The following is a 12,711-nucleotide window of genomic DNA, read 5'->3' on the forward strand; positions in this document are numbered from 1 at the left end:
TGCCGGCAGAAGTAGAAATATTTTCGGAAACCTCAAATTTGGTTTGGCTTGAAGTTACTTCATGGAGTCGAAAGTGAACTTGAAACTATTCTGGCATCGGAATTATTTACTCGAAAAGTCGACTTTGGGCGGTGGAAAAACATGGCAACAAGTTCTCTCTCCTCGCTTTTGTTTTTTTTTTTTATATTTTTGTCCATTTTGTTTTTTGGCGAATTGAGCAATTTGGAGTCCGAGTTCGTAGAGCTTGTCCTATTCCGAATGTCCGCCTTTAAATTATTTGTATTCAAAATATTCATTTCGTGCTAGCCACGTTCCACAGAGCCGTTGCGACAATTTGTAAACTAGGCCTGAATAAAACATGAAAATGGAAAACAACGGGGCAACGGCAGCGGGACTGCAATCGATCAGCGATTAAGAATTTCCGTACAAAAAACTACGATTTCCGGATGAGGTTGCGGAACAACAAAAGAAGTTTTTCAGACTCCAATGCGATTTTACATTCATAGCAAAAAAAAAGGAAAATCAACATGAATATTAATATTGAAAGATTTAAATACCAGCGAGAAACTATATATGCGTATCAAAACAGTGATTTTCTCGGACATCTGACCGGTTTTAGTCAAGTTTTTGTACAAACAGTTCGCATATAATGCATTTCTTTCAAAAATGAATTTTTGTGATTTTTCATCCTAAAATAATCAGTCTTTTGGCCACAACTTTAAAAATAATTGTCTAAATATGAAATGCCATAACTTGTTGGGCTCGTAATTAAATTTCCAATCAAACTGTGTGCAAAAATGCAAATTCTGTTTTTTTGCCATTTTTTGCAAATTATGATGATGTTACCCCTTACAAAAAATGCAAAAATTGACCCAAAAATAATTTTTTCTAAATTCTTTAAAAAGTGATAGGGATCGTTAGCACTGGTAATTAGCTGTTCCAAACAGTTATTCTTTCGTCTATATGACAATTTTCAGCGAAGTTATGACGAAAATTCCGTTTGTAAATATCAAGTTTTTGGCAAAAGCCGTTCTTTCGAATTTCGGTCATCAAATAATCATTTTTTTGCTACAACTTTAAAAATAATATTCCAAATCTGGAATGCCATACCTCTTTGAGTTCGTAATTAAATTTCCAATCAAACTGTGTTCAAAAATGCAAATTCTGTTTTTTCGTCATTTTTTTCAAATTTTGATGATGTTACCCCTTACAAAAAATGCGAAAATGGACCCAAAAATTAATTTTCCTTAATTGTTCAAAAAGTGATAGGGGTCGTTAGCACTGGTAATTAGCTGCTCAAAATAGTAATTCATTTATCTATATGAAAATTTTTTGCGATTTTATGACGATAATTCCATTTGTAAATATCAAGTTTTTGGCAAAAGCTGTTTTTCCGAATTTCGGTAGTCAAATAATCAGTTTTTCTTACACAACTTTAAAAATAATTGTCTGAATATGAAATGCCATACCTCGTTGTGTACGTATTTAAATTCCCAATCGAACTGTATCCACAAATGGAAATTCTATTTTTGGATCATTTTTTTGCAAATTTTGATGATGTTACCCCTTACAAAAAATGCAAAAATTCACCCAAAAATTAATTTTTCTAATTTTAGTTGGGATGTCGTGTGTAAGTTGAACTTGATGGATTAGTCACCTTTACAAATTAGTAGACGTAAAAATTTCTCTTTTCCCATTTTGTCTCTTATACATTGTTAAGAATTCTCTGTCTCTCCGGTCCCTTCCGCCTTTTCCATTTCCCCAGTCTCATTTTTCCTAGGCCTCTCTCTTCGCACAAAAATGCATTTTAGTTGCCCGACGACTTTCTCGCCGAGCTTCGTAACTTGAAAACCCATAGCGCAACCCAAAAGCCACAAGATACCCAAGAACTTGGTCAAGTGGCTACGACTGCGACTGCAAACGGGTTTCAGTCGATTGTGGGGCCTCAGAGGCGATACACGATATTCGAGATTTGAGATCCACAACTGCGATGACTAATTCATTGACCATCGCCGTGTTTTTGGCCAGCCTGTGCCTCTTGGCCAGTAGTGGTCAAATGCAGGCAGCCTCTATTGTCTGCGGATCGGAGGCTAAGTCTGCTGAGGATGCGGATTCGGTGACCACTCCCAGTACCAGTGAGGTCAACAAATTCGTCCACAGCCTGCAATGCACTCTGGAGAAGGCCAAGCCCTGGATAGCCAATATCGAGAAGGAGGCCAAGATCTTGGAGGAGAAGGCCAGGGATGCCACCATATCGCTCTTCCAGCGCATAAATAAGCTGGTGAATGTGCTCGCCTCACCGGTTAACTTCGAAAAGGATAAGGAGAAGGACAAGGATGAGCAAAAGGAGCCGGAGGAGGTCCCCACCACTACCACCACTTCCACTTCGGAAGCTTCCAGTTCCTCCAAAAACGATGTTAAGGAGGAACTGACCACTTCTGCACCGCCAGTTCACTTGGACTGGCTGGAGGACAATGCGAATGAGGTGGACTACATTCCAGAGAAGAATTAGTGAAGCACTTATATATATGTATAATATTACATATTAATAAATTATTTTGATCTTTATTCGATGAGCATTTCCTATTTATGAGTTGACAGCATTTAATTTAATATATTCTTATATAATCTATTTTATATAATATCAAATGAAAAATGTACGAACTCGTTTGCTGATTCATCATTGCAACTGGTATACATATGGGTAAGTTCAAGTATACAACACATTTCATATATTATTTTTTCTAACACATCTTTTTGTTTGCAGAATTCACTTCCAAAGTAATTTTAATAGATCAAATCTAAAGGGTCAATGTGTTTGTTGTTCAAGTCCGGTGTTTACAAAAGAAATCTTGAATTTAGCATAACTGGAACCCAAAAACTTGTGGGACTACAGAGCCAGTTGGATTTAAGTTCTTAATGAACCTCTTCCTCCGCTTTGGTGACTCACATCACTTGTGATTCTTTCCCGACTTTCTCTTCTGGACTTTTCTTACCACTGTGGTTATTGGTTAAAATAAACAAACAGCCTGCTGACTGAAGCCCTGCCACTCCGGCATAACTTGTGAGCCGGTTTTGGTGTCAACGGATCAGTGAATCAGTGAATCATCCCAGCGACAGGAGGCTCTTTGGCCCGATCTCACTGGATGGGCTTCAATTGCTAATTGCCAGTCGTCGAGAAAGATGCAGCTTCTGGGCACTTGCGGACTGCTGATAATCATCGTCATCACCTCCCTGTCACTGCCAATTATCCAGGGAATGGTCTGGTCGGGATTCATATGCTCTGCAAGGGATCATCGCGGCTGCTGCTACAATTGGGTATACCCCACACGTCCCAGGCCGCCATGTGCCCCAGTCGGAACCAGTCGGAATTCGGGTCAAAAGAATGAGACACCCAAATGAGTAATTCGAGCTCTACAAGCACAAGAAATAATATTTTGTTTTAATTATTATAAAACAAAACAATGCACTTTAAAACTCCAACACCGCAAATAATAAATTTCACAGCGCAAACGGACTCACAGTATGAATAACCACTGAAGTCAGTTATATTATAAGCATATGTTTTTTTTTTGTAGCGTGAATAAAGAAATAATGATCTAATAATTGTTGAAAATCTATATCTGAAATAAATTGATTGTTTTTCTTTCACAACTTATCTGTAATATGGGAAAGCGAATTGGGGTGCAAATAATACTAAATAGAACTTTGGTTGACAACATTTGATAGTTGTTTGAAATATAATAACGCTTCCGTGGCTTTGTTCAGTTAGGTGATTATCCATCAATTTCGCGTAAAATTTGTGTAAACAATAAGCGAACATTTAATGGAGCACACTTTTCACATACGAATAAATTGAAATTCACGTTATCACACGTTATTCATCAATAATTTTCTATACAATTAAACTAAAATTTATGAATTATTTAGAATAATTACCCGTTAATCGCAAGTTTCTTTGTTGATTAATAATCATAGAAATAAATATTCTAATACATAGACAAAAAGCGTTCGAAGTTCAAATTAATGTAATTCATTTTAACAAACTAAGAAGACACTATGGACTTATTATTAATGTTTTATGACAATCATTTTATGGCTGATCTTTTCAGGGTCTTTAAAAACTTCTATCTACTTTCTCGCAGTGCAGTGAAGCTTACATTACAAAAAAGCTAGAGCAGTTCGCATTGAGTGAGCGCCAAACAACCGATCGCACGAACGCAACTTGTTTGGGGCTTAGTTTTCAGCCAGGGTGGATAAGTTGTGACGGGGGGGTTGGGAGGGGCGGAACCGGTTGTCGGAGACCCGAGATTTCAGATCGTAGACCGCCGTCTCGGAGCGAACCGATCAGTCAGTCACGTTGTCAAGCTGAGAGCGTCGAGATGAAATCGCTCGTGGTGTCCTCTTTGATCGGATTGGTCCTGCTAATGGCCGCTGGCCAAGTTCGCGCCGAGTGCGACGAGGCCAAGAGTCCCGAGGACAGCGACTTCAAGCACTTCTTCAAGAACCTCGGCTGCAAGGTCAACCAGGGGGCCAAGGAGGTGGCCGAGGCCGCCAAGCCCTACACCGACAAGATCGGCGAGGGCGCCAAGGAGTTTGGCAGCTCGGTGGCCCAGAAGTACGACGAACTGAAGCACAAGCTGACCGATGAGCCCTCGACCACGCCCAAAGTCCCAGTGGCCTATGACGCCCCCACCGAGAAGGTCCTTTTGGCCCCCATCGGAGGACCCAGCACCCCGATCCCATGAGGTCATCCCACCGATTCGATCCGAACCTAAAGCCCAGTCCATTAACAAACCCATTAATCTTATGATTACGGGGATTTTGCAATCGCTTGAAGGTCCCCTTCGTCTCGTTGCATAAGCTTTCTTTGTTTTTTTTCTTTGTGATCTATATTAATAAAAACTAAAGTGATGTTGGAATCGTGAGCTGTGTTTTTTGCGACTTAAGTATGGCTGATAAGCGGGGATCACAGATCGATGGTTATCAGTTGGGGGCTAATTAAGTTAGACACACTGAGGAAACAACAAATCAATTATTGGGGGATCTTTGAACCTTAAACAATTTACACAAAACATTCAAGAAGAACACAAAAATCTAATCATAATATAACTAAAATTAAATAGAATAAGCTACATGAACTAGAAAGCAGCAAACGATTAAAATGTCTGCTACTAATCACTACTTCCTAACCATTCATTTTGTAGAACAGACAGTTCAATGGACTTTTCCCCCAAGTACACAAAGTTTTGATGTTGAGTTATTGGGAAAAAACAAGGTAACAAAATGCGACACATTAAAACAATAAACAACTGGATGGCAGAGCAAGCCGCAAGTGATTTACATTTGAATCGTAATTATTCAAATTGTTACCGCACCGTAAACATTTGCTTCTGAGAACTGCGAACATAAAGACAAACATCAACTGACCCTCTCCCCCTATATAAACACCGACGAACCATCATCAGCCTTCATTCACCGCCGATCGAAATTATATAGCCGAGATGCTGCTGATCAGTCACCATGACGGGCAGTCTGTTTATTTTTCTGGCCTGTAATTTATGAGGGATTTATTCGAGTTGGCATCGGGGAAACCACGAAACACATTGTTTAGCATTAAATTAATATATGTATTTGAAAGTGATCTAGTTTTGAATTGGCATGCTCTTTTGTCGAAGGGAAACGAATTACAAGTGGGTGGATTTAGGCCAAATACATATGATATTCACATCAGAAAAGAGAGAAGCAGTCATGCAAATATATGATAACAAAAACGTTTTGGGCAAGAATAAATATTTATTTATGATTATCGTAGAACTTAAAAATTGCCTATTATATTAAGTTACTATTCCAAATTACACATTTTACCTTACCTACCTTATAAGTTATTTTTAATTAGGAAAAAAGTGGTAGGTTCCCCATGACATAAATTCAGGCACTAAAAATCAGTAGTGCCCTCTGCCCTCCAGTAATCTGCGATATTTCTGGGAAAATTCCCCTTTCGTCTGTGTGTGAAATGTATTTTTTATTGCCTCTAGACATTTGTCTTGTCACTCGCAGCTTGTTTACATTTCGGTCAGCTTCTATTTGATCGACTTGCCTTCATTTAGCTAATTCATTTATTCACTTATGAGTGCGGATGTCCCAATGTCGAGCGAGCAAAAAAGCGTACATTTTTTAAACGAATGTCATGGCATTTTCAGCATGCCAAGTAGGATTTCCCGATCGATTGATCGAATTACAACTTGTTTTCGCCAAACAAACATTGATCTTACGTAAGTGGGGGGATTACTCATAGTATCTGAACTTTAGCATGCAGTTTGGGATGAGGCTGTTCTAGTTGAGACTTCCGCAATGGCTCACTTCACTTTTTTTGTGGCTACTGTTGAACTGGTTGTTGTTGGGCTGTTGGACTAATTGTTCTATTGTGCAAATTACTCATAATTGCACATGCGTCGCAGTGTCCAAACTCGAAACAATTAAGGCAATCAGCATACACAGGCAACTGACTCACATGTCACAATCAACAAATAAAAACTGCCAACGAAAATAAACACTTCACATAAATCAGATTATCACTTTGGTTTTTGAAAGCTGAGTTGAAATTGCAGCTGGATGTGGAGAGGATTTGTTTTCAACGGAGTGTCACTTGTTTAAGGGAAAATGACCAGAACAATATTTCTATAGCAATTCACACACAGAGAGTAATAAATTATTCACTTAGAGTTTGTTCTGTACGCCTAAAAATGTTTATTTCACAGATTCAGTTCGCTGCTGTACTGCAGATGGTAGAAGATATTTATTTTTATCATATTCAAATGCTTGATAAAATATTTATCATCGAAAATGTGACACAAACTGTAAATTTTAACTACATTTAAAGCCTAATATCAAAGAACAATGTTGCATTGCTTTTATTCATATTAATTCCAATTTTATGTCAGTGAAAAACTTAAATGGAATTGTAATGCCCCGAAGCCACATTCTCTTTACTCTATGATAATCAAATTGTGGTATAAATATTAAAGTGTAGAGGAATCTGTTTATCTGAGAGATATTTCCCCCGGCAGCTGCAGCTGCAACTCCGCGCCACTTTCGATAAGTTTCCGGCTGGCAAACATTCGCCTGGTATTTTTTGGCTTTTCCCTTGTTTTCCCTCGGCAGAACTTTGCAGACAAGGCAGGTTACTCATACGCACAGTTGCACCGCCAGGCTGTTTTTGGGGGGAGGGGTTTTAGAGGTTTTGAGGGGTTTTGAGGGGTTTCGAGGGGGATTTTCGGGAACTACGAGAACGACAGTCATTACCGCCAAAGTTTTGTCGGCCAACGTACTTTCGAGACAGCCATCTCATGGGCATCGAATTATGACACTTTTAGTGGTTTCTGCTAACTATGCTGCGCCAAAGGAGCAAACAGGACGAGGCGAAAGCAGATCCTGCTGAGGGCAGAGACAGAGACCCAAAAACTGTCTTTGTATTTTAGCAAGTTTCGCCTTTTGGATTTGTTTGCAACTTTACTTCGATTTCAGCCAACACAAACTTGCAACAATTGTAGGCGGGGAAAAACCGAAGAGGAATACAGGGAACTTCCTCTGGAAAATCTGAAGAATTCCATAGCGCAGTAGGTAATAAAGTGTAATAAGTAAGTAATAAGTATAACTATAAATATTTTATTTAAAATTTATTTTCAAATTAGTATTACAAAAGCTTCATTATATTTTTTTTGTTATAAGTCCTTATATGTTTGAAATAAGTCCTTAAGTTTATTTTCAATTCGGCTTTCCATTACTTGTATACTTTAAATTCCATTTACAATATATATAAAATAATAAATACACCCATAGAAAATCTAAAAAGAGAACACAACAAGCTTTCAATTTGTGTACAGTTTTACCCAGCAGCCTTTCCGTCTTTCAATGTTTTCATTTTCATACTTGTCCTTTCTGTTACTCTCATCCGATTCAGTGTTTGTTTTGCGCTTTTTTTCGGTGCTGCTGCTTCTTTTTTAACTTAAAAGTTTATCAATAAAATTATGACAGAAAACTTTTTAATTTGACACACAATAGTCGTAGACACGAATCCGTATGCGTTTGGGGACACTTCCCCAACCGCATCCACATCCGCCTTTTATTCCATATAGTTGCTGGGATGCCAACAAATAAATAAGCAAAAAAAAAAAAAGGAAATGCGGGGGATATGCAGTCATCAGCCTATCACAGAGATAACTATCATCAGGCACTGGGAAAAGGGGGCGTGGCGTGGCTCAGCCCTTGAGACTCTTCAGCTTGTTTTTCTTCTCCACGGCCAAACTGTTGGCAAACTGTTTATCCGCCTCGGATTTGTACTCAACCAGATTGTACTTGGTGGCCTAAAAGCCAAGTATGTTTAAGAATCAAATATTTGCTCAACAAATATGGTGGATATAATACTACTTACGTTCAGGGCCGTGCTGAACTCACTCATGGCCAACTTTTGAAGACCCCGGAAGTTCCTGCCCAGAATGCGACCCAGTTCATAGCGAGAGATCTGGAAAGCCTCCGTGGTTGTGGGCTCCTCGCTGTTACTACCACTTTCCTCTCCACTAATAGACTTTAATATAAAGATAAGTATAAGTTATTGAATAACTCTTGGATATTCATTCAATCTAGAACTCACAGTTTTCTCTGTTGTCACCCTGGGCCGATTGGTGGGTTTTGCGGGACCTGGATCGCTGAATTGTTCATTGACAGTATTGTAGATATCATTCAGGGTATTGCGGGTGTCTGTATATTGCTAAACAAATTAACAAATAAATACATGTTTATTATGAAAAATAGGTTTTGGTACAACAACTCACATCCACTATGAGATTCTTGGTGATGACCATCTTCTGGAAGAAGTCCCAGAAGATTCCGCGCTTGTGTCGTATATGCGGTGCATCCTGGGAACTCGTATCCTTACTTTGGACCAAAACCAGAGCCATCAGAAGAATGCCGCCAATCAAGAGGGTCGACGTTAAGTTTCTGCTACGCCCGAAATGCATGCTGTGAAGAGGAGAAAGACACACACAAATATTTCATTATTGTAGTGCTCTTTGTGTGATTAATCCATTGCAAATTGCATCGATCAATGGCAGATTCTGTCATCGGCCGGGGAAAAACCGACAGCAATAGAAGTGACACGCCCCCGCAGAGGCGGTGCATAAATCATGTTCGATGACAGCTCTCGAAAAGGAGAACAGCAACACCAGAAAGCGAAATTGAAATGGAAATTGGCGGGGGGGGATTGCGAATGGGAAATGGGAAAGCGGGGTATGCCGCCAAAATAGAGGTCAATAACAAAAGGCGTTGAGTGTCGGCAAAATGCATTCAAATAAACCCCAAAAAATGCCGTGAATGCTATGTTCCAATTACTTTTCATAACTTTTTAAATAGTTTTGGTGTACCTCGGCAAATAAAAAATGCTTATCACCCTACCATTTCATTGCAAACTTTTATAAATTTCTACTAAAAGTAAGAAGAGGCTAATCAAACTCATGCCTGTAAGAAGTGCTTTGCAGAAACTCAATTTTCAGATCTCCCAGACAAATTTGCGCCCAATTAATATAACTAGCTAACTACAAGAAATTGTAATTGTCCAACTTGTCCAGTGGAAAATGGGAAAACTGTTTTCCGCTTAGCATAGTTTCACGAGATGGCGGCATTTTCACTGCGCCCCTGAAAGTATGCAGCCGAAATTGCGTGACAATCAAATTTGCAATATTTAGTCAACTTTCGCGCGGCTCTGGGCGAAACCTCCTTGCAAATTGTGTAAAATGCGCATTTTTTGCACTATTTGTTTTTAATGCGCGTAATTAGGAAAATTGCCAAAGTAGCTTAATAAATTTTTACATTTTAATTGCATTTCTGCTGGCCAAATGCAATGCGCACAAAATATTCAAATGCCATTTAATGTCACAATGCGGCTGTGTTTTTGCGTTATTTAAGCCCCTTTGGGCTAAAAGAGTTAATAGAAAACAGCAATTGGCCACGTGCAAAGGCCAAAAACTGGCCGCTTAATTGTTTGCCCATAATTTCCAACGCAATGTGAAAATAATTTAAATTATTTCAATGCCACCCCAACTAAGCAATACCAAAAAAAAAAGAATAAATACATTGATTATATTATATTTGCTACATTTTACCGCATTTTGCGTCCGATTATGCCGCAATCGAAAATGCAATGGCCAGAAAGAGAGGGCAAGCGTAGCATTGATGAAATTATAGCCCAAATAAATTGCACAAAATATGTAAATATGTAAGAATATTATTGAAATCATTCGAATCACTTCCAGGGCTTTGTGTGCGCCTCCATGTCCCAAATGAAATGTAATTACATCCAAATAGATTTAATATTGCAAGAAACGGTATCAAATTAATGAAATTCTTGGAATATAATTTCTTTCAAACTTCTACTTATACAAAATATATTTAATTTTTCTATCAGTGTGGCTAATTGGGCAGCTGACGGCTGAATTGGCGCATTTGCTTTGATTGTTTGCCATTTGCCGAAAACGTTGGCACTTAATTTTCCCCATCACGCAGGAAAATCTGATTGATGGTCGAGGGGCGCGCAGGGTATCAATTTCCCAACGATGGGTTTGAGGTCAAGTCAGCTGAGTACCAAAACGAAATACCCAATCGAAATCTGAAGCACTGAAATTACACCACGAATATGTACTATTCGATTTGTGTGTGTTGAGTGAGGGGCCAATGGAAAATTGTCAAAATCGAATACCCTATAAGGGATTTCAGTTACTTTAACGATAACACATTGACTGAAGTGTGTCAATTTGTACTAAGATTAGTGAGAATTTAGACACGAAACAATATCATCATCTTACTGAAAAATTCAGCATGGCGAAAGGTTGTACAACGCCATCTGTCGTTTTTTTCCAGCACTAAATCAATATTTATAGTTTATATTTCAAATTTGTTTATAGAGAATTTCAAGTGTCGTTTAGGGATTATATTACCATAATTTCCTCGCTACCTTGGTAACCAATTTCGAACTGGATATCCCATCGCACTGCACATATTCCCAGGTATCGTTGAGCGAAGAAGTCAATTGCCTTTGGCTCCGTAGACAATCGTTTGATGCTTTAATGCTACTCAAGTGCTCAAACTCTTTTGCCAGGCGAATGATGATGCAACAACAACAACAGGAACGACCAAAACAACAACAACAACAACAGCAAATTGCCAAAAATAAAAAACAGTACCAAGAAGCAGAGCGAAAAAAGTACTTGAAGTGAAAACTTTTGCTTTTTCGAGAGCGTTCTATGCTATCCCAGTCGTCTCCAAAAAAAAGCAGTGCCATAAAAATGCATGGCTCACACACACTGCACACATATGCATATCTTTATTCCCATAGATTGCCTGTTGTAGCGTAAGGCAATCAGCAGAAAAAGCAGAAGGATCTTCTACTTCCCACCGCCCCACCACCCAAAAAAAGGACGAAAACGAAACGAAACGGTACATATAACAGACAAACATTTCATTGAGTTGAGACGAGTTTTTCGGATGGGTGGTGCACTTGAGCTCTGCCAGCGTCTTTGGAGCCCAAGTTCCACACCCACTTCCGCCTCCGCCGCCGCCTCCATTGCATCCACATGCCCCCAAGCTGAACACCCAAAATTTCTTTGCATATGAGCGAAGTGATTGCTTAATTGCCAAAAATTCATTGCACAGATTGATAGAGGGGCAAAAAAAAAAAGAATTGCCAAAGGGGGAGGGAGTGCGCCGAATCTAAGGGGAGAGCTGTGAAGTCCTCTTTGAAGTCCTTATTGCCAATTCCATGCCAAATGGACAGCACGCTGCACACAGCTGCCATGGAAATTCATTCACCAAATGTTATCAGGAATTATGATGAGAAATTAGCATTGGGGGCATAAATCAATGTGAGTTTGCTAGGGAATTTATTAACTTTATTTCAAGCATGTAAAAGTGCCAAGAAAATTCTAGACATTTCAATTATATTTTTTGATATTCGTTGAAAAGGTTTAAATGGGATTGTAAATGTTTCCCCAACATCATAGTTCCACGCAGAGTTCGTAAAACACTTGAAATTCATTTAGCTTTTTGCCTGCGGATATGCTGTAGCATACTCTCAGGCACTTCAAAACAAGTTTTCTAATTCTCGAGGATTTTTAGAGACGCCGAATTGGTCATGGGGGTTTTTGACTCCAAGTGAAATCCGCCCCTGCCTTTTGGTATCCCACTTTTGCTAGCCCATCTCTTTGTAGACCATTTCTGTTTGCCTTGGCAACTTTGTCGCCGCTCAACCGATTTCTTTCGCGCACCTGCACTTTTTGCTCCTTTCACCTGATATTTCTCCTTCAGCGTGTTGTCATTATCAGCGTCTTGGCCGCACTTGTTGTTGTTGCCGGCGCTTCTGCTGCTCGGAGCATTTTAATTATGCCCTAATAGCGCATAATAGCTATCCCTCTCCCTTTCCCTCGTAAAACCACCACCGATCTACTGTCCCATTCTGGCTGACTCTCATTACGACGGGACTAACGGCATTGGCATTTTTGGATGCCTGCTTCCGTTTGCCAACTTTGCCCATTTTTCGACTAGATTTCCCGTTAAGTTTGTCGGCCCCACCCACCGCTATCACCCGCCGCCGCCCTTCCTTCCGCTCCTGTCTTCAGGTAAATTTGCACTGGCCCCCAGCTGGGCTAGCCCTTTTTTCAC

General features: G+C 39.5%; 3 protein-coding genes across 3 annotated transcripts; 2 read left to right on the top strand and 1 right to left on the bottom strand.

The window, feature by feature from the left end:
• Positions 1–1,919: 1,919 nt before the first annotated feature.
• On the top strand, positions 1,920–2,568 carry LOC117148175. The gene has a single exon (XM_033315444.1). It carries the CDS (start codon positions 1,991–1,993, stop codon positions 2,510–2,512), a length of 522 nt encoding a protein of 173 aa, XP_033171335.1. The 5' UTR covers positions 1,920–1,990; the 3' UTR covers positions 2,513–2,568.
• Positions 2,569–4,343: 1,775 nt separating this feature from the next.
• On the top strand, positions 4,344–4,928 carry LOC117147114. The gene has a single exon (XM_033313883.1). It carries the CDS (start codon positions 4,383–4,385, stop codon positions 4,746–4,748), a length of 366 nt encoding a protein of 121 aa, XP_033169774.1. The 5' UTR covers positions 4,344–4,382; the 3' UTR covers positions 4,749–4,928.
• Positions 4,929–8,042: 3,114 nt separating this feature from the next.
• On the bottom strand, positions 8,043–9,021 carry LOC117147336. The gene is made up of 4 exons (XM_033314191.1): positions 8,835–9,021; positions 8,654–8,770; positions 8,435–8,587; positions 8,043–8,366 (listed from the first exon to the last, which is right to left on the bottom strand). Exons 1-4 carry the CDS (start codon positions 9,018–9,020, stop codon positions 8,262–8,264), a joined length of 561 nt encoding a protein of 186 aa, XP_033170082.1. The 5' UTR covers position 9,021; the 3' UTR covers positions 8,043–8,261.
• Positions 9,022–12,711: the final 3,690 nt, after the last annotated feature.

This window comes from Drosophila mauritiana, chromosome X, assembly GCF_004382145.1.
Source record: "Drosophila mauritiana strain mau12 chromosome X, ASM438214v1, whole genome shotgun sequence".
NCBI classification, from domain to species: domain Eukaryota; kingdom Metazoa; phylum Arthropoda; class Insecta; order Diptera; family Drosophilidae; genus Drosophila; species Drosophila mauritiana.